General features: G+C 41.9%; 3 protein-coding genes across 8 annotated transcripts in view; 1 reads left to right on the plus strand and 2 right to left on the minus strand.

The window, feature by feature from the left end:
• Positions 1-4,624, minus strand: part of sytl5 (synaptotagmin-like 5) — a 42,397-nt gene extending 37,773 nt beyond the window's left edge. For 2 of the 6 annotated variants that reach the window (XM_034573582.1, XM_034573578.1), the window contains exon 1: positions 4,450-4,611. The gene's annotated coding sequence lies outside the window, so the exon portion shown is untranslated. Of the gene's footprint in view, positions 1-2,200; positions 2,221-4,449 lie in introns of those variants that run through there. The other 4 variants (XM_034573584.1, XM_034573580.1, XM_034573583.1 and 1 more) reach the window with 4 other exon arrangements.
• Positions 4,625-6,336: 1,712 nt separating this feature from the next.
• LOC117754602 (dynein light chain Tctex-type 3-like) lies at positions 6,337-8,926 on the plus strand. The gene is made up of 5 exons (XM_034573588.1): positions 6,337-6,489; positions 7,318-7,359; positions 7,458-7,581; positions 7,697-7,774; positions 8,188-8,926. The coding sequence occupies exons 1-5, from the start codon at positions 6,463-6,465 to the stop codon at positions 8,256-8,258; spliced, it is 342 nt and encodes a 113-aa protein (XP_034429479.1). The 5' UTR covers positions 6,337-6,462; the 3' UTR covers positions 8,259-8,926.
• Positions 8,927-9,095: 169 nt separating this feature from the next.
• On the minus strand, positions 9,096-18,606 carry xk (X-linked Kx blood group (McLeod syndrome)). Its single transcript, XM_034573585.1, has 3 exons — positions 17,728-18,606; positions 12,519-12,781; positions 9,096-11,183 (listed from the first exon to the last, which is right to left on the minus strand). The coding sequence occupies exons 1-3, from the start codon at positions 17,970-17,972 to the stop codon at positions 10,246-10,248; spliced, it is 1,446 nt and encodes a 481-aa protein (XP_034429476.1). The 5' UTR covers positions 17,973-18,606; the 3' UTR covers positions 9,096-10,245.
• Between the last annotated feature and the right edge of the window lie 3,461 nt (positions 18,607-22,067).

A 22,067-nucleotide genomic window follows, 5' to 3' on the forward strand; every position in this document is an offset into this window, starting at 1 on the left:
CTGAACCTTCCCACACCAATGTTCATTAGTAAATAACACTGTGGTTTCATTTCCCTCAATTCCCTTCCACCCAGTGATGCCATTACAATGGCCTTGATCTGCTCAAACATATGTATTGATTCAACACCTCGATGTACACGACTTGCAAACAAGGAATCAAATTACTGTCTGTGTTTGATGTACACTAAGCTGTGTTGACTTTTCCAAAACACTGGTCAAGATCCTGGTCCTGGGAAATAATAGAATAATCATGCAATGTGAATAGAGGGGAGGTGGGGTATTTTGAGCCTGCATGTGTGTCCACGCCTTTGGCCTGATTTCTATGTTGAAGTGTCCCATTTTCCATCACAGCCCTCAAAGGTTCAGTTCAGCATGAGCGGCACAGAGCGCCCACAGAGGCATGTGTCCATCCACATTAGAGGTTTCGGTGCAGGGCGACACAGAAGCATCGCTCCCTGACCAGCAATCTATTACTGAACTGAGTCATTCCTCTCAGCACTGCCTCCAAATTACATTTCTGCTTTTCAGATTTTTTTTTTTTCCCTTCTTTCCTCTCCTCCCACATCTGCGTGATTGAACGGGGACGCAATGTATCTCTGAGGCCGGGGCTATAGACTGCATACCAAACGGTTACGCAGCACACACAGGAGAGCCGTGGAGGAGAAGGGCATCAATGAGTGGGAGGGAGGGAAACTCCGCACAAAACGGCACCACAGAGATCACTCAATGCAGCAGCACAGTCTGTTACAGCGGCTTATAGGGTTTTATCTGGATATGATACAATAACGCAGATTATCACATACATTACAATAGGCTTTAATAAGATAATCGTCAGTGTGGACGAAACGTGTGTGTGTATCTCCACAGCGCTCGTCTTGTTACAGCTCAGTGTTTGTTAGACAAGGGAGTGGGCAATGTAAATAGGATTTATGTGAGATACAAAGAGGATGCCAGCAGTTCTACTCAACAGAAATCAAAAAACTGTGAGATTGAGAACATTTCCCACGCAGACATATTGCAGTGCTGTCGTTTGATCTTACCATCAGATTGTGTTAAAAGAGTTTGTTTGTTGGGATTCAATGCATCTCTATTTTTGCATTTCCTGTCCACACTTGAAATCAGCATATCATAATTGATCATAAATTGCAGGGGTGGTGGTTGGCACTGTTGCCTCACAGCAAGAAGGCTCCGGGTTCGAATTCCGGTTCCTGTAGCCGTTTTCAGACATGAACTCTGGCAAATGTCTGGAAAGTTGGGTCCAGACATTCTCCAGAGGTTGCCTTTCACATAGGAACAACACAGGAGGAGGTTGTCTGGGTCAGACGTGTTCACAACCACAGCAAAATGACCAGAACATTCAGTTAAGAGGTGGAACCTGCGTAGAGCAGCAGGAGGACGGACATGAAGCATTGCTTCCCCTGTGAAAAGCATGTATTTTTGTTCACAGCACATCGACAGCAAACTCTGTTCTCAGTGTTGAAAGCTCTCAAATCTCACTGTCTTTCAAATTTGACGTCTTCTTCAGCGTCTTCCTATGATATTTGCATTCTTTGTAGCTTTTTTCAGTTATGCATCCATCACATGTGTTAGAAACATCACTGACATCTGTGTTTGTTTGGCCTGTGGTGATGCCGGTTGCAGATTTCTTTCTGAAACTGTAAAAAGTGACCTGCAGTAATTAAGCTGCGGCAAATAAAGACCTGCTACTGCACTCAGTCTGCAGAGGCCTGAAGCTGCACGAGGAGCTGTGCACCTGTTTATTCAAAGTTCAGGTGAAGCCAGAAAGGGGAGAATCTGTTATTGCTTTTGTGAAGACGCACATTACTGTGATTGACAAAGTCAGTGCGCTGGTGGGCTGTTTGTTCAAAGTGTATTCCTTCTTTGGACCCTTAACCAGACACATGCCAAGCGGGAAGCTGATAAGATGAACGTTTTTTGAGATATGCGAACCAGATACAGACAGACAGCGAGATCTGGAATTATTCGACAGATGAAACACTTTGGTGAGATATTTCTTTGAATGGCACGAAAAAGCCAGACTCTGACTTTTGAACAAATATAGTATTTATAGTCTAGTGTTTTGGTTTTGTTGGACAGAGCCTATCCGTCTGGCACCATGAGCTACAGCCTGCAGAAATGCATAATAATGTGTGTATGTGTGAATGTGCACACACATTCACGCACACACACACACACACACCTCTGCTCCGTCTTTGCCAGATCTTGGAGACGGCAGACCTCTAATGCTGTGTGACTGCACTCCCCCGGGGCTTTCTCTTTCTGCTCCACTGGATGAGCTCTGCTGCCTGCACACAGAGAAATCAGGGAATCCCTTCATTCTCCAGCTCTACTCCTCCTCTGCTCGCCCATTTATTCTCTCCTCCTCCAGCCTCGTGTGTGTGTGTGTGTGAGCGTGAGCAGTATAAACTCAGTTATCATCAGGGAGCCATTCTCCCTCTGACAACGATAAAACAGCCTCAGCAGACGCAGCGTGTGTTTCTTAAAGCCGAATGAAGCAATTTGGGGTAGCGTCATTGTGACAAATTACTGTAGGCCGGAACAGCAATGTAAAATGTGTCGGGGTTGGTTACAAATAAACCTTAAAGAGACGGCTCACTTACGTATTACAGCCACTTACGGGGCCTCATAATGAAAGTAATTGTAATGAATGAACTCATGGGTGTTGTTTTTTACTCATTAGCACTAATGCTTTGTTTTAATTGGCAGTGGTCTAAACACAGGAACTTTGTGTTTTCTGAGTGACGTCTGTCGAGGGAAACATATATCTGGATACACATCGGCTTCTCAGGTCGATGTAAGGAGCCACATTGACCAGCGGCTGCCACAGTGCGACAGATCTAATCACCTCTTCTGAAAGTTGATGTGACCTTTTCTCGTCTTCACGCTGCATTAGCTGCTCGAGCTGCTTCATTAAAATGTGCAGACCTGATGCAGCAGATGAGACTAAAGCACGAGTTCGTCAACATCTTTGCACCCGAAGATCCTGAACACGCAATAACTATTAAATCAAGCAGTCGGTTCAAAACTCGATCTGCAAATTTCAATTATTGATCAGTCTTTGTGCTTTAAAAGAGAAAAGCCAAACATTTCTCAGTTTAATCTCGATTAGAAGGACTTGCTGCTTTTGTTTTAAGGGATTATAGACTTATTGTTTCAGTGGTTGGACAAAACAAGCATATTTTAGTTGCCATTTAGGACATTTGAAGCCCTTTTCAGTATTTCTTTGGCATCTTAGTGACCACAGGAGCAATCAACAATGAGTCGTATTGATTTGCTGCATCCCTAAATTGATTGAAAAAGAAACCAATGCAACTCCAACAACCCTAATTATAATGTGCATCCTGTCGGCATCATGTAATTCAGTAAACCAGCCTCAGACCTTATGGAGGCAGGACTTGAAATCCTGCTGATTCTCAATATGCGCTGAGAGTGAGGGAGAATCAAACACCTGCTAATCTGAGGCGAAACTCCACCACTGGATTGAAATGAGGTCAGCATGTGGGGCTGCCGGTGGACCTGAACGCATCCCCAGTCCTGGAGCACCCACTGACCATCATGACAGGAACCAGCAGTTTATCATTTACATCCAGCTGATGTAGAGCAATGAATCATGAACATTAAAATGTCCACTTTTCAACGAGAGATTCAACAGCTCATTTTGGACGCTGCAGTTTTTGATACAGATGTGTTTCTATCATTTTTTTCCACCCCATTAATATCAATGAGCGTTAAACTAACTAACAGGAAACTCTCTCCTCAGTATCTGAGTGCTCTGCTGTGTTTCTATCACATTTCACCGTCTCCAATCATCCCTGAGGAGCTGTGGGATATTCTGGTGATTCCACATTAAACACTAAACTAACATGGACAAGGTCATTATCAAACATCAGCTATGAGGCACAAACATATTGAAGGAACATCAGAGCGATTTAAAACGATTCTGAGAGAGGAAATCGTTCACCAAACCAGGAGATAACATCATCTATACATCCTGTCTGTTCAAACTGCTGAACCTCCTTCTTCATGTTACATGGCTGGTGTCACATATTTCCACCTGAAGTTGATGTTTTTCCCACAGACTACAGAATTGACCTGAGTTGACTGCAGGTTAGAACCCGGCGTCGAGACCACGAACCAGGAGAAGCAGCTTCTTCTTCTTCTTCTTTTGCTGCATTGCACCTGCACACACGCGCCTAACTTTGGCCGGCGAAGTGGCTCTGTCTGGTCCCACCGACGTTTAATGCTCCGAGGGTCGCGGTCGTGATGGTGGACACGTCGCCCCCTCCCACCCCCACAACATCATTAAACAAGGCAAATAAAGACCCGTTCGCCGGGAACAAGCGGAAGCGGCGGACCGTGTGTGCCATATGCCAGAGGAAGGCGCGGCGGGGTTCGGTGTCCCGGACCCGCGGAGCGCCGGTGTCTTACCTGGAGGCTGCGGGCTGGAGGGGGAGCACGGCGGGCAGGAGAGGAGCGAGCGGCCGGGGATCAGGGACCGAGCGTCAGCGTGTCGGTGCACCGAGCACCGTCTGAAGACAGGGGACCACAGCCAGGGTGTTCCCGACAGGAGGGGGCGTGGTGTGCGCGTGCATGCATGTGCGTGTGTGTGTGTGTGTGAGTGTATGTGTGAATGTACTTGTACAGATGTCTTTGTGAGGACCATTTCGAGCCTAAAACCTACAGAGTGAGGACATTTTGGGAAAGTGAGGACATTTTGGCCGGTCCTCACTTTCGGTGAGGGTCAGAGTTAGGGTTAGGTTAAGGTTAGGCATTTAGTTTGGATGGTTAAGGTTAGGGTAAGGGGCTAGGACATGTATTATGCCAATAAATGTCCTCACTAAGATAGATGTACAAATGTATGTGTGTGTGTGTTCAGGTATTACCCATGTTGCAGGGACTTAATCTGTTTAAAAAGTCACATTATGGAGACTTTTATTCCTCATGGGGACAAAATCAAGTCCTCATGATGTGAATTAGTTCGGATTAGGTTTAGGTTTACATTAGGTTTAAGTTAAGGTTAGGTTAATATTAGGTTTAGATTAGGTTTAATTTAAGGTTCAGATTGGGGTTGGACATTTATTTAGGGAATGCATTATACCAATGGGTGTCCTCACTAAGCTAGAAGTTACTGTTTTAATAAACATAAAGATCCAGATAAAGGGGGATTCCGTCCAAACTCAGCTCCCTGTTCTGCAGTGCTGGACTCTATATGTTCTGGGAAACTCCCTGCTGTCTCTGCTGGTACATTATGTATTATGGATTTCCCCTTTTTCCTCTATGAGCTCCTCTGGGAGTCTGTGTCTCTGCTGCAGAATTACATCTTATGTAATAGTAGTGGATTTAGCTGGGGGAGGAAAACAGGACAGATAAGATGAGGAGAAAACCCCACAAATGAATAAATGAATATTACAATAAGACAACCTTATACCTGATCATTACACCCTGTATATGTATTCATAATAAACTGATTATACATGTTTTTGTCGTTCTGTCCTTAACCCTAACCCTATGTGCTGAGCTTTCTTTTATTTTGCCACTCAGTAATTTATATTTATGCCCCTGTTTGATGTGTGTTACTCTCTGTGGGCTATTGCATGCTTCTGTGTTGCATGTTAATGAGCATAATGATGCCCTGCGCACTTTATCTTTACCAACATTAATATTCCCCTTTCTGCTCTGCTCTGTCCTATTTCAATTCCATGCCTCTTTTTAGTGTGACTCTGTAACATCTGTCCAGGCACAACAGATACAGCACAACAGATTAGTGTTTTTGTTAAAAAATGTTGTACTGTCCCTGACGGATAAAGCACTAAAGTAAATCTAGTCATGACCATCACTTCATTACAGGAACACAATCCACACAAAGAATACATGTGAGGTTACATTTCACATGTTTAACATATGTAGAGATTTCACATGTTAGGGATTCACAGAAATGGTTCTCAGATATGTCATGTGTCCTCCGACGGTCCAAAGACATGCAGGATATAGTTCATTGGAGACTCCAAATTGACTGTAGGTGTGAATATGAGTGTGAATGGTTGTCTCTATATGTAACCTGAGATTGGCTCCAGCTCCCCTATAATATTTCACATTTGAGAACAATAATTCTTTATTGTGAGGATTTTTGTTAATACTTAATTAACACATTTAACTACCTGATTATATTTGAAACAGGTTTAAGTCAGTAGAACTAACTACAGCATTTAAATGCTGGTTCTATGTTTATTAATATCCAATAATATAATGTGACAGTTACAAGTGTGGTGCAGTGTGCGGACTCAGCCACGGGGGGGCAACATTACAGCCCCAATGATCTGCTTCATGAGGAGCGGACGCGTCTTTATCTGTGCTCGTTGACTCTAAACCACCGGAAGTGCTCAGCGACAACAATCTGAACAACAGACAGGAAAGCCGACGTTTGTGTCTGTGGTGGAAACGATGGAGGAATTTAACTCTGGAGAAGAGGTGAAACTATTCTTTACTGTTTCTCACTATACGTAGCCTCAAAACTGCCGCTGTCATTTACTCTAGAAACGCTTTGGAGCTACTTAGCATGTGTTAGCTAAAGCAGCTATGGCTGCAGATAACGGTGTGTCAGGCTGGGTGGGGTCAGATCATTCATATTTATACTATAAGCAGTATATTCTATAAATAAGAACATTTATTTTTTACAATTTTCATACATATTTATCATTTGTATTTCATTTACCTATTTGAATATTATATTTAAACTACTTTTCAGATTTTTAATCTTTTATTTTTATCTTATCACATTGTTGTTTTTAATGTCCCTGTTATTCAGTGCCTTGAATCTACCTCTGTGTTTGGAAGGTGCTTCATAAATACAGCTACACTAAATCTTATTCTGCAATCATAAAATATAGAGTAACTTCTGTTGTCAAATATATGTTGGAGTAAAAACCACAAATGTGGTCAAATTGATATAATAATTATAAGTGTTTGAATATGATGTGAGTGTAGTTTTTTCTTTAACTTTCAGTTGTTGATTAGATTTCACTGTAAACATCCTGAGTTGTATTGTAGAGAATAAATGTCTCGTTGCAGAAAGCTCTTTGGATAAGTTTGTTTTATTTTATTTTATTTTACTGTCAGTAATTGATTAAGGAAGCTGTAACTTTAAAGCACAGAATTCCCTCTTGTGTTTCTTCTTATCAGCTTTATGTTAAAATCAAGCTTTTTAAAATGTGAAGTCATCAAACTCTTTCTGCTTAAAAGGACACTTGCTGCAAAAACTCAAATAGACTAACACAGATGTATTTCCATTAGCTGCAGGTTGTGTTCAATGCTGATGAGGCCACTGTCTCAGTTAAAGAGGTGAGTTTTAATCCCTGGAAACATCAGTTAACTGTATTTCAGTGTAAGTCCACTCTTTGGTGTGATGACGGTGTTTGTCTTCTTTGGTTTGGTCTCAGTGTATTGAAGGTGTCCTCGGAGGGACAGATTATAATCCGAATAAAGTGAACCCGTGGACGGCCAGTATAGTGGAGCACTCTCTGACACACCTGGTGAAACAGGGACGCTCGTTCAAATACATAGGTGAGCCAACTACATGCACCCGTCACATACAGTAACATGAGATGCTAACACATGACGGACCTCATGTTGGATATGGAGGTAAACGTGTGACTGATATTGATCTGTTTTTTTGTAGTAAACTGTACCATCATGCAGAAGAGCGGTGCTGGTCTCCACACGGCCAACTCCTGCTACTGGGACACTGCCACTGACGGTGAGACACAACCTACAATCAGAGCTGGTATCACATGAAATCGTTTAGTACCAGTAACTATCTGACTTAGTACCTGAATATACAATATCTTATTTCAGGAATAGAAAAATGTTTTTCTATTGTTTATTTAGAATGAGAAAATCACAATTGTCTTAAACACTGGCACCTTAAATTGGCCAAATTATTTAAATATTTATATTACATTTAAAACTTAACTGTCATCTATCGAATCATTTTTTTTCCACTAAAAAACATTTATAGGGTGCTATATCGTATATCATATTTATTAACAATTACCCGATCAGTGTTTTCTGCTCCAATATCTGTGTTTGAGTAATTCTGTTCAAATCATTCATGGGATAATATAACTTAGAAATTTTTGACTTCAGTGTACTTTCTTGTGCTGTTTTCAGGAAACTGCACAGTCAGGTGGGAGAATCGCACCATGTACTGTGTGGTCAGTGTGTTTGCTGTGGCGCTGTGATGGCGGCACAGAGCTTTGTCCTGCTCTTTCCTCTAGTACTGTCGCACTGTGACCAAGAAGCCAGGAAGATCCTCAGGTGGACGTCAACGTACATGTGGCTTGTTTCTTCCCACAGGCAGGGAATGCGTAACGTCAAAATAAGAGTTGTGGTTTGTGAGACTACAGCCTGCATTTGGCGGATTCGTCTCCGAGAATAAGTTGCAAAGTCATAGTCAGTGTTAGCCTTGTGGTTTTGTTTTAACACTAAATATTGTGATCCATCAACTTTCAAATTGTCCCAATACTCTTTCCTTAAATGTAGAAACCTGATTTGTCCTTATCCTTCATTACATTCCCAAACCAACAGGACTGAACAGTTGCTAGAGAAAAGTTTCCCATTTATTAAGATGAGTTTTGGTTGATACTGAATTACTTATGTGAAGTGTTTATGCCCGTCTGCATTTGTCTTCTTGATATTTATATTGGTCTGTAGCTGTGCAGGTAGGAGGGAGTGTATTTCAAGGATGGAGTCGTATAAATGATCCGTCCCAAAAAACTAAGGCACTTTTCCAAGATGTTTTCCCTCAGAACTTGTAATGTTTTACTGTATGTTGAGTTTATTGAAGCTGTTTGTGAATTAACCAAGAACTGACCATGAACTGTGGATTCATTAAATGTATTCAGACAAACACAAACTGTAGCTGTTATTCTTTTCCATCTTTCTTGAGCGGACACGAAATATTTTGGAGAGGGGATATTTCCAGTAGCGTGCAGTTTGGGCTTTTGTCCACTAGAGATCAGCATAGGATCATATAGAGAGCGCTTGTCATCTAAGAAGAAAATCGTGCACACAACTTCCACATATAAATATATAAATTTATTTGATTTTTTTTTTTTCTTTTCTTATTTTTGAAGTATCATCTTTGAAATGCCTTGTATCTTGTTAATGTATCAGAATGTGTTTCACAAGTTATTTATCTTTTTGGCTTGTTCGTCTTATTTGTACAAATATCAGGAGCATTCATGTGATTGGCGAGGTCGTCGTTCCTCTGCAGATACAATGCAAAAAGGATCGCCAGGTCAAACAACACTGACATTCCCTCACACGCAATTATACATTAAGGTGAAAAAAAAGAAAATATACTTTGTTACAGATTTGTGCACTCAGTGTAAATGTAACTGACGACAGACATACAGACGCAACTATAGCATTTTACATCACAACAGCATTTGCTGCTCAGCGGTTGAATCAAAGCCACTTAAAATCCTTTTTTTTTTGTAAACGTGCAAGAAACATTACACTTAGATGTGCGTGCATTCACAGGAACATGTTTGGTGATTAAACGGGCTCTTTATCGACAACATGTGGCGATTCTTGTCTCAGCGACAAGCACAAATACAGAGGAAGCAGCACGTGTGTTTCTGATAAAGCTCTTATCAAGGAGTAAAAAAGCTGATTGCTGGCAGCCGCAAAAATGAGCAAGAGGCCCAGAGAGAAATACAACTGTTGAAAACAGGCCCTCTCCCCCCTGGAGAACAATGCACCTCACCAGAGGCTCCACACATGCACACCTCCATGCCAAAGACATATTAAATACAATCAATTAAAATGCATGGCTCCTTGTGATCAGTGATGCAGCATATATAGTTTCCAAACCTAAGAAAATATAATGGCATCCATGGGTTTGTATTTGTAACAGGCTGCAGGATGACCGGTCAGGATGTTGGGTGATGAGATGGTCGAGCACCAGCTCTGTATTGTTTTCAAACAGATTAACACTAAGCATGTTTGCAGCCAGGATAGATCTCAAGTTAAGGACATGTTTGCTTCGTGTAGAAGTAACAGGCTATGATAGAAAACACAGTTGGGATGTGTGAGATTAAGTTTGAAGGATTTAAAATGTAAACTCAACTCACAGGCGGATCCATGTGGCACTTAAAAGGTAGCTGAGGGTATGATAACTGTCAGAGTGGATGCTCTGAATGGCACCGTACACATTGTGATGCTCTAAGCATTGCAGGTGACAGTGTGGCTGATGTCACCATTTATTCCGCCTCCTACATTGCTGCCCGTCTCATTGGGAATGTCATAGACTGTGTCGTCGAGCATGTCATACGTCGTGTCGTTTGGGGCGTCGTCTGTGAGCTCACTGGCTGAGTCATGGGCTCCATCATCGGCCGGCTCTTGGCATGTGGAGGCCCTCGGCGGCTCCAAGATGGCCTTTCCCATCGGCCTGTTCTGCGGTGAAGTGGAGTTGCACATGAGACACAGAAGCGAGGAGCAGTCCCACAGGCCCTGGGTCATGTTGGAGGAGAAGAGCCTCCGACACGGGTGACAGAACTGGTAGAAGACCAGCATGAAGAAGATGGCCATGGCGTAGGCGACCAGCAGCTGCAGCACCAGCAGCGGCGCGCAGATGAACTTGTAGAAGTCTGTTTTGTAGATGTACCACAGCAGAAGCAGCGAGGCGTTCTCCACAAAACGCAGCATGTAGTACACGGCCATGCGATACCAGTTCTGGGACTTATTGATGAGGTCCGGGTCGTTGAGTTTCACCTGCACGGCCGACCAGCAGAACATGTTGATGCCGGCGTAGAGGAAGGTGAGCAAGCAAAGCACGATGGTGGTTCCCACCCTGGTCAGAGTCTTTTCTATATTCTCGGGGAACGGCGAGTGACTCTGCCAGAACAGGATCCAGGGGTAGAGGAAGAAAACAAGGAAGTTGAGCATAACCACAGGCAGAACCCAGAGCTGCAGCACGGAGCTGAACAGCACCAGCACCACCACACGGGTGGCGATCTCGAAGCTCCTCCACATGAAGATGCACAGGTACGCCATTGGCCGGATGTCCACTTCATAGTCGTCATATTTGATCTTAATGGCCAGGATGTTGCAGCGCAGTGCTCCGTACACAATGGACAGGAGGGAGATCACCATCAGTGTGCCTGACAGGGACAAACAGAGAAATACGAGGACGACATCAATTAAAGGAAAGTCACATTTTCAAGTCTTTTCCAGAAGTGAAAGTTGAGTTTCTTTCTATGCAAGAAAGAAAATTGTTCGACAACATAACATACATGTTATATAGAGAATAAAGCTGCCAAGAAGATATAAATATATACAGTATGAAATATGCCTATTAAAAATAACACATCTTTGGTGATAGTGACCTAAAACAGAACTAAAAACAGTTTGAGGTTAAAAATAGAGTTTCACTATTTATACACACAAACACAACAGAAATTCTACTATGATAGAAAGTGTTTCCACGTGAGGAAATGTTTTGTGTTTTGGATTTTCACAAAATCTGGTTCTCCTGTCTATATTCAACAATCCCTAAGGAAGAAATGTTATAGTTAACATACTGTAACTTTGGATGAGCTGTAGCTGAAGCCTCATTCTATCGTCTGCCAAACTCTGGATGAAGATAAATAGATTACATCACGTGCACTGAAAGCACACAATGAAGGAATCTTCTAGCGTGAATGGTGGGAGGGGTTACAGCAACCAACAATGTTTTAAATGCACAATAGTCGATGGGATTTTCTGTCACAAGGGGCGTCTCTCAATCAAAACAATAGATAACAGTTTGGTGACGGTTTCCAGGTTGTTTTTGTGATCTCCTCCACTAATTATAATAAACAGACTTTGGCAGACACAAAGCTGACACATGTGGAAAGAGAATATGATGTCACTGACAGGCAAAACTGAGTACTACCTTGATTAAAATTTACAGATTTCTCAGGGTTTGAACATTTCTGGAGGCATTTGGGTTGATTAAACTACACCACTCAACTCGTCTTATCGGTTTAATACAGCAGAGTCACACATTAAACCTTTAGAGTGCATATGGACACCTGACTGTGGTTCTAAGACATACGTGACAAATTGTGAATCTACCCTTCAAGGCCCTGAAGCTTTTGTTCATCACTCCCTGGTCGTTAAATCGGTGGGCGTGAAATAGAAGTGTCAGAGCCGCAGCTGCAGAGAACATTAAACTGGCCCACTGTATTTATAACCTCTTGTGTTTGGCCCTAATGCAGAGAACAGATGTTGTGTGATCCCTTGAGTTAATCTCAGCGACAGAAACACTGGCAAACACACACACACACACACACACACACACACACACACACACACACACTCACACAGACTGACCCCTGATTTGCATCAATCTGATGAGAGAATCCCCAATATCAGATACAGGACGCAGCATTGATTAGGATGAACTGAAGCTAAATCAAAGAGTCCAGAGTCTCTCCACCCCCTCCCCCCCTCACCTCTACCGATGGACACCCCCTGCTGCAGGACGCAGATGTAGAGCTGCAGGGTGAGCTGGGGCGCCGATCCCAGGAAGGCCTGGATGACAGAGGTGCGGGCGAAGGCTGCTCGGTGGGTAAACAGTTTCCCCTCCGCCTGCCCCACCTGCCGCTCCACCTCCTCAGACTGACCCCCGCGGGGCATCTGCTTCTTCCTGGTGATGCTGACATACGGCTCCTCTACTCGGCCCACGCTGCCATAGATACAGAACGCCTCCAGACACCTGCAGTGCAACAGCAGAACAGAGAGCATGAGGAGCTGCAGACTCTCTGACGTTTAGAGGAACTCACTGAAGGGCTGCAGACACATTACAGAAACAAATGATTTAATCTCATATTCAAACATCAACATCAATGACAGAGTTAACATGCTGACGTTTAGGGGCCTGTAGTTTAGTTTAGTTTGTTTAGAACGTTTTACAAAAGGTGAAATCGTACCATGAAGTCAGATTAGTGTGTTATCCAGATCACCCTGGGAACCGATGCTGCACCACTAACAAACCACGACTAATTGTCGATTGGAAATAATCTGAATGGCACATGGACTGTATGTGCCATTCAGATTTTATTTATTTGAATCAACTGCACCAAATTTTACACACTCATTGATGAAATATGGAAATCTGAAAATGTCGAAAACACCCTAACTCACAATTTGTTAAGAAAATGTAAAAAATCCTGGATCCACCTTCTGATCCAGATCTGCACCAAAAAGGTTCATGGTAACCCATCTTGTAGGTTTTGTGTTATCTTACTAAGCAACAGACAAACAAACAAACAACAGCAGATGAAAACATAACCTCCTTGGTGAAGGTAACATGAACTACAGAGGAACCAGATCCTAAACTGTACCGATTGTTTTCTTGGGCACATCAGAGACTACTACGAAATACAATATGACTTAAAGAGTGGATTCGTACTTTCTCAAAACAACTCATGCTCTTGTACGCACTGATGGAATTATTCTTCCCACAATCTACACCTTTCTAAATCAGCTCTAATGTAAGTGATGGTGTAAGCGAACATGAAGTTACTGACTTCGACATCCCAAACTTAAAAAGTGACAGACTTTCAGTATGAAACTCCATCTTAGAGTTTGCATGTTTGAGCTGCAGCTGAGTGAGAGGACAGACGCAGTATTGTGTTACACTTAATTTGTGTAACTCAGACTGCGAGGCCTCTTATTAGCTTTAGAGAACATTTAATTACGGTTCTGGATTATATTCCGCATTTCCTTTACACTGGAGTCCCTTTAGAAACAGAATCTGCTCATGGCCCATAGAGAGGAGGAATGATTTCAACACTCTACAGGTAAACATGAATAAGTGAAAACTGTTCAAAGACTGATCGGAAAACATATCTGTTGATGGAGGAGAGAAGATTTTACTCAAGCACTTAGGAAACCTTCAGTACAGCTTCAGCCAAATGATTGTCATATACCCCATACACAATCAGGTTTATTTTTAATGATAAATTACATAAGATCTGGGAAAATCTGGTCTCACATCGATATCTACGTGTCTCTGTTAATATGAATAGCAGAAGATCTGCGTCACAGTCATCAGCTGGTGAGATGCTTAAATGCAGATGTTGGCAAAGAGCCAGAGGTCGAGGCGGCGCCGAGTCGATAAAGAAGCACTTAAAACCAGCCAGGCAGGAGGTTTTAATTCACAGTGGAGCTGAGGGATGGACTGATTATCACCGGAGTCACACGCACACTGAAGGTTTTTTAAAAAATGCCAAAGTCTCATTCAAGGATGAAGTGATAAATATCAGTCCCACACTCGGCGAGTTCAGTAAGTATTAAGTGAACGTGCTTATGTTTGACCTGGTTTTTGAAAACAGACAGAGTTTGATCAAATTAAATAATCTTCACTCTGTAAAAATCAATATTTTTTCCATGCAATAAATTAGATTATTACTAGAAGTCGCACATAGTGACAAAAACACAAATAATCTTGTTTTAGTGTTTTCAGTTCAGCAGCTTCACTGTTTTGGTTCAGTTTCACTTCTTTAAAAGTGCAGCAGTTGTTTTCAGAGATAAAGGTCAGAAAACTGACTGAACACGACCTCGGTTAGCGACAGACTGATGAAGCATTTTGCAGCTGAGGAGCTGGGTTTTTCTCTCAGTACCAAAATCCGAGCTGTTGTACACGTAAACAATTGTTACCTCCACCAAGGAGGTTACGTTTTCCCCTGAGTCTGTTTGTTGGTTTATTTGTTTGCAGGATTACACAAAAACTACAGAACTAATTTCCACCAAACACGCTGGAGGGTTGAGGCCTGGGCCTGACAAGTACCCATTACATTTGGATGCAGATTAAGAGGCAGGCAGATCCCCATTTGTTTTCCACTTTCTTTACTATGTTTTATGACAAATAAATAATTTACATTATCCGACCAATTCCCTTTTTCTATTATATATCTACTATCAAAATTAGACTGTTCGGCCATTGTGGAAGAAAGAGTGCCGTTCTTGTTTGCTACAAAGTTCAATGCTTAAAGCGTGTTTCTGTTGTCCACAAATAACAAAAATAATTTGGTTTGTGTCGATTGAAAGATATTTTAATGAACATAAAAATAATCTTTGAATTGTTTTTGCTTAGTTTGTTTTCCCCTCCAGAGTAGTTGCGATGGCACAAAATCAGCTCGTACATTCACGTCTTTAACCACGAAGCTCAAACATCCAGAAGAAGTAACAATAGGTGAAACACATTGTTGAGCTCAGGACAAATTCAAATGGTTTAAAGCTGCAGGAAAACATTTAATGATTTTTTGTTTTTGTGAAGCTGTTCCCAAGACAAAAACACTCAACAGGCTGATTAAACTGCACTTCTGTTTATGAGCACAGCCGTGAAGCATTAAGAGCTGCTGATTAAACGGGAGGAAAATAAAACCAAATAGATGGACGTTTTCAACCTAACAACGTACAGTGTCATTCCTGCTTTGACACAAGACAAAGAGAACTCATGTCTGAGATAGTAGACATGTTGTTTTGGGCGGATGATACCGAGAAGAGGAAGTGCGGACATTCCCCTGTGTGGCTGTGCTGTCAGAGATAAGGAGCCAGCGGTGACATGTGCTATTCTTGGTTGTGCTCTCCACCGAGGGAAGATGTGGAGGTCTGAGAAATAATCGTTCGAATGCACATTCGAGGGGGAAATGGGGGGGAGGCAGGGTCAAGTCCACAGAGGCCACATCTGGGGGAACCAACATATGCTGTGAGAGACGTCCGCTCAACTGGACGACCAAAAGGAAATACTGTTTATATAAAACAAAACAAAGGCTAAGTTGACTGTTTATACTCACAAGCTGACGTGTATGGCTGCAACTAACAATCGTTTTCATTATCAAGATTGATCTGATGGTTGTCGTCTTGATTAATAAAATCATAACTGTTATTTGTCTGAAGACTGTTCAACACAATTTGCTGAAGCCCAAACCAACGTCTCCAAATTGCTTTTTTGTGTCCAAACCCCAGAGACACTGAATCCACAATGATATAAAAACACAGTTAAAAGCCGGGCACTTTAAATATTTAATGTGTTGGAACCAGATAAAATGGTTAATAGATAATGTACTTAAAAACTGACTTTAATAATTATTCAGATGTCAATACAACAAACTGTTATATTGGTCGATGCAGTAAAATGTCATACAAATTATAATTTTGTGACTTAAACTGAGAAAAACAACATGTATACAGAAGTTGTTGGGAACATTACTTTAAAACAGTTAAAGCTTTGGATAAATACAAGGGTAGAGATAAATCCTGTGAGTCAATGCTCAGAAGATTAGAAGGTAAATTGGAAGATAATAATTCCTCCTCTGATTTGTTTTTACTTTTGTTTTAACTACATACAAGTTGACAAGTTTACCTCTCACTTATACGTATTATCATTCCTGTTGTGTGTTTTTCTAGATTGATCAATTTACTTAACTCCTGACAAAACATAATGCAACTTGCTGCCACACAACGGTTTCTTGAACAAACACTTACATACCAAAGAAAAAACATTAGTGGATTATCATTAGATTGTTTTGATTCATTGTGTGTAAATCTCCTGACTGGTCGTTTCAACTGTAATTATGTGTTTCCATTAGAGCCCCAATGAACAATTATTTTAATGATTGATTAGTCTTTTTTCTCAATGATTTGATTGATTATTATAATTAAATGCAAAGTTAATGTCTTCAAGCAGCTTCTAAGACCCACAAACCACAACCACAGATTCAGTTTACTATAATGTTAGACAAGAAGAGCAGCATATCCTCAAATGTTTATCTTTAAATTTGACCCATTAAAATGAATGGATCACTTAAATAGTTGCTGATTCCTATGCAGTCAATCCAACCCATGAAATGCTTAATGGGCCTAACAGTTTCAACTCTAGTTTCCACATTCCAGGTGATGACTGTGTTTCCATGTGATGCCTGTGGTCAGATCTCCAGCTGGCTGTGTGTTTGAATCAGTGTGGACAGCAGGATTAGGCTCTGATTCCTACAGCAGAGGCAGCTGGTCCAGCCAGACCAGGGCAGAGCTTACCCAGGGGAAGACCAGGCCTATTAGGCCTCTGCTCTACTTGTGTGCAGATGTTTTAAAAAGGTCCCTGCATCAGAGCGCAGCAGCCACACTGATGTATGCGTGTCAGCCGCTGTATGTGCGCCGGGCTTCATGCAGAGTGATTTCATGAATAAATCAGCCCCAGCTCGGCCTGTGAGATCACCACGAAGACGATCAAACAGTGAGAAGGAGGGGATCCCGCAGAGAGAGAGAGCTCTGACTGTGGGGGCTGAGCAGACTGTATATGGAGCATATCAATGAGGAGTGGGAGCATTGATCAGCGCTTTATTTCCGATGCCACAGATAGGCTTTCATTGTTCCGGCACGTGTGCAGCCATTCGGGGGGCGAAAAGGCCCGAGAACAAATGAAAACAACGGCATGTGGGCAACGCTTCGATCCCAGCGTCAGTAAGCAGCTTATGTTTGCAGAGGCCGGACATGTTTTTAACGAGAGCAACCATCCGTGGAGTCGACACCTGTGCGTAATGACGCTGGTTTCATGGCCTGGTGCAGAGTAGATGAAAAACACTGTGGTTCTCTGTGTGTGTGTGTGTGGGATGGGGGGGCGAACATTAGAGAGACACAAGTAAACAAGTCCCCACTGACCTGACGATGGGTCCGAGCTGCAGGATGTGCAGCAGCAGGATGAGCGGTCGGTCCCGGCTCAGGTCCCGGTGGATGAAGGTGAGGGTCAGCTGGACGAGCACGGACGGTATGAGCGTGAAGAGGAGCGTGAGCCCCTGCCAGATCTGGTCTCCGGCGGAGCGGTACGTGGAGCTCAGGTACAGAGCCGCCGTGGTCTCGGCCGTGAACAGGGACACCGACACAAAGATGGAACTGGGGAGGCGCATCCTCGCTCACTCCGCCATCTGGGGAACGCGGCGCGCTGCTTCGCTCAGGGCCCGTTCATCCATCCCGCAGCCACAGAGCGCTCTGTCGGTCTCTGGCCACACTGGACGGCGGGGAGTCGGGGGCACGAGCCGCCGCAGCAGCAGCAGGGAGGCTGGATGTTTTCACAGCCAGGTGTCGTCCCGGCGAGAGACTGCAGGGGGCGACAGAGGCGCCGCGCTCTCCTGTGCGCACCGCAGACAGTGATAGCGAGTGGAAGCTATGTTTACTAATTCATTTTTATATGGAGTTTTTAATATTGAAGGAATAATAATAATTATAATAATGATTTATGTTCATACCCATATCATGCATTGATATGAAAGAAATATAATGTAATGTAATATAATGATATCAGTTATACATTTTTATTTAGTTTGTTTGGTGTTTTTTCATCTATTCTGTCCCACACATGTCACTGTTGTATGTGATATTATGAAAACAAAAGATGAAGTTGAACATAGGACTTGTAGATGTGGATAAAATACAACATAAAGAACCATATGAAGCAATAAACTGTAAAACACTTAAATTAAGATATCTTTTTTCTTAATGGTCCTGTTTTTTCTCCAATTACAAAAATAACAACTGCCTGCTACAGACGTAAGTGACAGTTGTGACATGGATATTTCCATCTACTGTTTCTTAGATTCTACTATTATACATATGCTGAGCTCTGATATTCTCAGACATCTGTCAACAGTATGGTGCTTGGCAAATTAGGCGTTTATAAATGTTATTTCCATCAATACACGTGGATACTGAGCCTCATAATCATTGAATGTTTTACAATTTAGAGACTCAGTTGTTTGTTGGTTTGTTTTTTAAAATCTTTCCCATTGTTTGAGCTAAATGAATGAATGTGTAAATTCAATTGAGCCTCTTCGGCTTTGAGATGTGTACAGATGAATAATCTTCTAGCGATTCAGATAGATGTAATTATTCTATATCAAAGGTAACACTGGAAACGTGAATTTATTAAATATTATAATAACAGTGCGATGGATTTCTACAGCAAAATTTCAACTAACTGAGACCACATGCCTCCCACTCTCCCTCCAAATTCATGAAGGTTTGTCCCTTTGGGGCCACCGTAGAAACATGCCGATGCAACATGGTGGATTACATGGAAGAGGGCCCACTTAGTTGCTCACTCTTAAAGGTTCAGTGTGTAGAATTTAGTGACATCTAGTGGTGAAGTTGCATGATGATACGATGAGAGATGATTTATTATTCTATAACTTCAAAATATGATCATGAGTAAAGTTATCTGAAGGGGAGGCTGCTGCCAGAGATTATGATTTACATATGTTTTCATGTAAAGCAAATCTATGTTTGTCATTATCAGGCTGTGAATGTAATTTCTGAAGGAGATCAAGGATTTCCTAGTGTGGAAGTAAGTGTGTTTTGTTGGTTTTTGTCTAAACTGGGCTGAAAAAACCAAAGATGCTTCTCAATGAAGAGATAGTCAAGCATATAATCACTAGTAAAGCAGTAATGTGGCATTGTTACGTGTCGGTATTTGTATATACACACAAGACAAACAAGATCTTACTATATGTTATTAAAGGAACTTTGAAGGTGTTTGTATACTTTTCTTGGAGGAGCCAGGTTAGTTGTTTCTCATTTGCCAGTCCTTGCTTCTGACAGTTGCTCCATATTAAGTGTACAGACATGACAGCAGTGTAAAACTTCTAATTCAACTCTCTGCAAGAAAGCTAATAAAGCATATTTCTCAAAATGTCAAACTTTTTAGGGTTAGGCAACTAAAACACTTGGCTACAGTTCAGGAAAGAAGATGGACTGTTTATCCTTGCATGAGTCAGGCAGCTCCTCATCTGTACCAGCAGGTGGCGGCAGAGGACCTCAGTTTAGCCGGCTGCTGTCCATGGTGCTGAAGAAATAAAACCCCTCTAACACACAGTGACCAAATTTCAAGGGTTCAGAAGTAATTGGAGACTTGGCTATTCCGTAATCCTGAGCAGTTGTGCACATAAACTGAGACATTGCTCAGAGTTGACTGAGATTTGACAGTAGTGGAGTTGTCTGTCCATCTGAAGAGTGAGAGAGATGTCTAATGTCTCCTCCAATCTGTCATAACTCTGACAGATTGTCATAACCCTGCACCTTAGCATATTTGCACTATTGCATATTTGCACTATTGCACACACTTGCACTATTGTTATTCTTTTTTTCTTTAGGTGTATGTATATATTTTAGATATGTATATTTTATTTTAAATTTTAAATTTTGATTGAGCATTGTTATAAGAGAGCCTGTGACCCAAGCATTTCATTGCAAGCGACTGCTTAATGTTATTGTTGTGCATATGACAATAAACTCTTGAATCTTGAATCTTGAATCTAATGTAGTTGGGTTTTATAAAATCAACAGTTGGGTTTCAGAAAGTGGCAGATGAGCCGTTTGACCGAGCGGTCAATGTTGTGGGTCAAAATCATATGTGTGATGAACGTTGTACAACTTCACAGCAGGAGTTTCATGTGACCATGACCTCAGATGAGTCACCACGAGATGCTGGTGAACCTCAAAAACAGAAAGGCCAGTTCACATGAAATACAAAAGGAAAATCGACAAAGTCATGTTGAAAATTGATGAAATGGGAAATTGTGGAGAAATATAAGGAACAGCTCTTGACCCAAAGCCTCACCTGTCAAACATGTGCAGGTTCTGTCAGTGCTGTATATGGCTGCCAGTGGAGCGAGGACACAGGGATTTACAAAAGCAAAAGGATGGATGGAGAGGTATACAGAAGCATATGATGTGCTCAGGAGGAGGACAACAATGATACTAAACATATGACCGAATCGCCTAAGGAGCTTTTCAGGGTGAAGAGTTTGAATATCCTCCATAAAATTGGCTAACACGTTCACCTCTCAGTCTACCTGAGCTGCGTTCCACCGGCTGGGACCAGACTAAAGGCAAAGAGACCCAAAAACAAGCTGAAGAGCTGGAGGTGGCTGCAGTAAAGGCCTGGAGATCACCATCTGAGAAGATCCAAAACCCATAAACAGTTAGGGGGACATATTCAATCTTTCTATTTACTTTTAAGTTTTATTTGATTTCTGGAAATCATCTTCAACCCCTGTTTCGGTGTTTTGTGTCCCTGGAGGGTCCCAACCCTTAGTTGGACAACCATTGCTTTAATGTATAATATTCACAATTGACAATTTGAAATCCAAAACACATCAGTGGTAATGTCATAGTAATAAAACACAGTGAACTGCTCCATTTTAAAGTAGCTGAAGCATTTAATATTCTGAGTTTTGCAGGTCGGCCATGTTTGGTACAGCGTTATCACGCTACGTGCCATTTCCATGATGATTCAAGTAGTTATCTAAGTCAAGATTGTGTGTGAGATGCTTTGAATCATAATTTGAAATAGGTTGAAAGGAGTTGAACAAGAGGACAAATGCCACGTAGATATGGAGGTTGGAATAAAGGTCGTCTCATGAATCTACAACTAATTAAGTTTTTGACTGCAAAAGGGCAACTGTTTTCATAAAAAAGTAAAATAAAGCTAAAAGAAATGCAAATTGAACAAAAACTTTTCTGAAATGGAAAGACAGTGTGGGAGGATAATGGATAGAAAGAGATGGTGAGTGTGTGTGTGGGGGGGGGGGGGGTTGCCTTTACATCAAAGAAGAATAGAAGAAGTTGCAGCTCTGAAAAACATAATTTGGTCCATCTGGTTATGACTCGAAAAAGCAGACGGTGGAATCAGTATCGGTTTCTCTCTCATTCTCGTTCCTGGTTGATGGCCGTTTCCGCCCTCGGTCTTTACACAAATGGTCGAAAAACAAATTATACACATTTGGTGGGTAAATACTTCTGAGAATTAGTAACTCTGTGGCTATTTTGTTCTTTGAAAAAATGTTTAGTCAATTTGGAGTAAAGTTCTCAGATGTCAGAGAAAATTGCTCAAGTCATGCTTCGAGAAGCACATTTTTCGTCTGTCTTATCTACAGTCTTGATACCGAAAAACTCAATTTGCATTTATATTAGAAAATGATTATGGGGCCCAGTTGGAGCCATTTGAA

The sequence above is a fragment of the Hippoglossus hippoglossus genome, chromosome 21 (assembly GCF_009819705.1).
Source record: "Hippoglossus hippoglossus isolate fHipHip1 chromosome 21, fHipHip1.pri, whole genome shotgun sequence".
In the NCBI taxonomy this organism is placed as follows: Eukaryota; Metazoa; Chordata; class Actinopteri; order Pleuronectiformes; family Pleuronectidae; genus Hippoglossus; species Hippoglossus hippoglossus.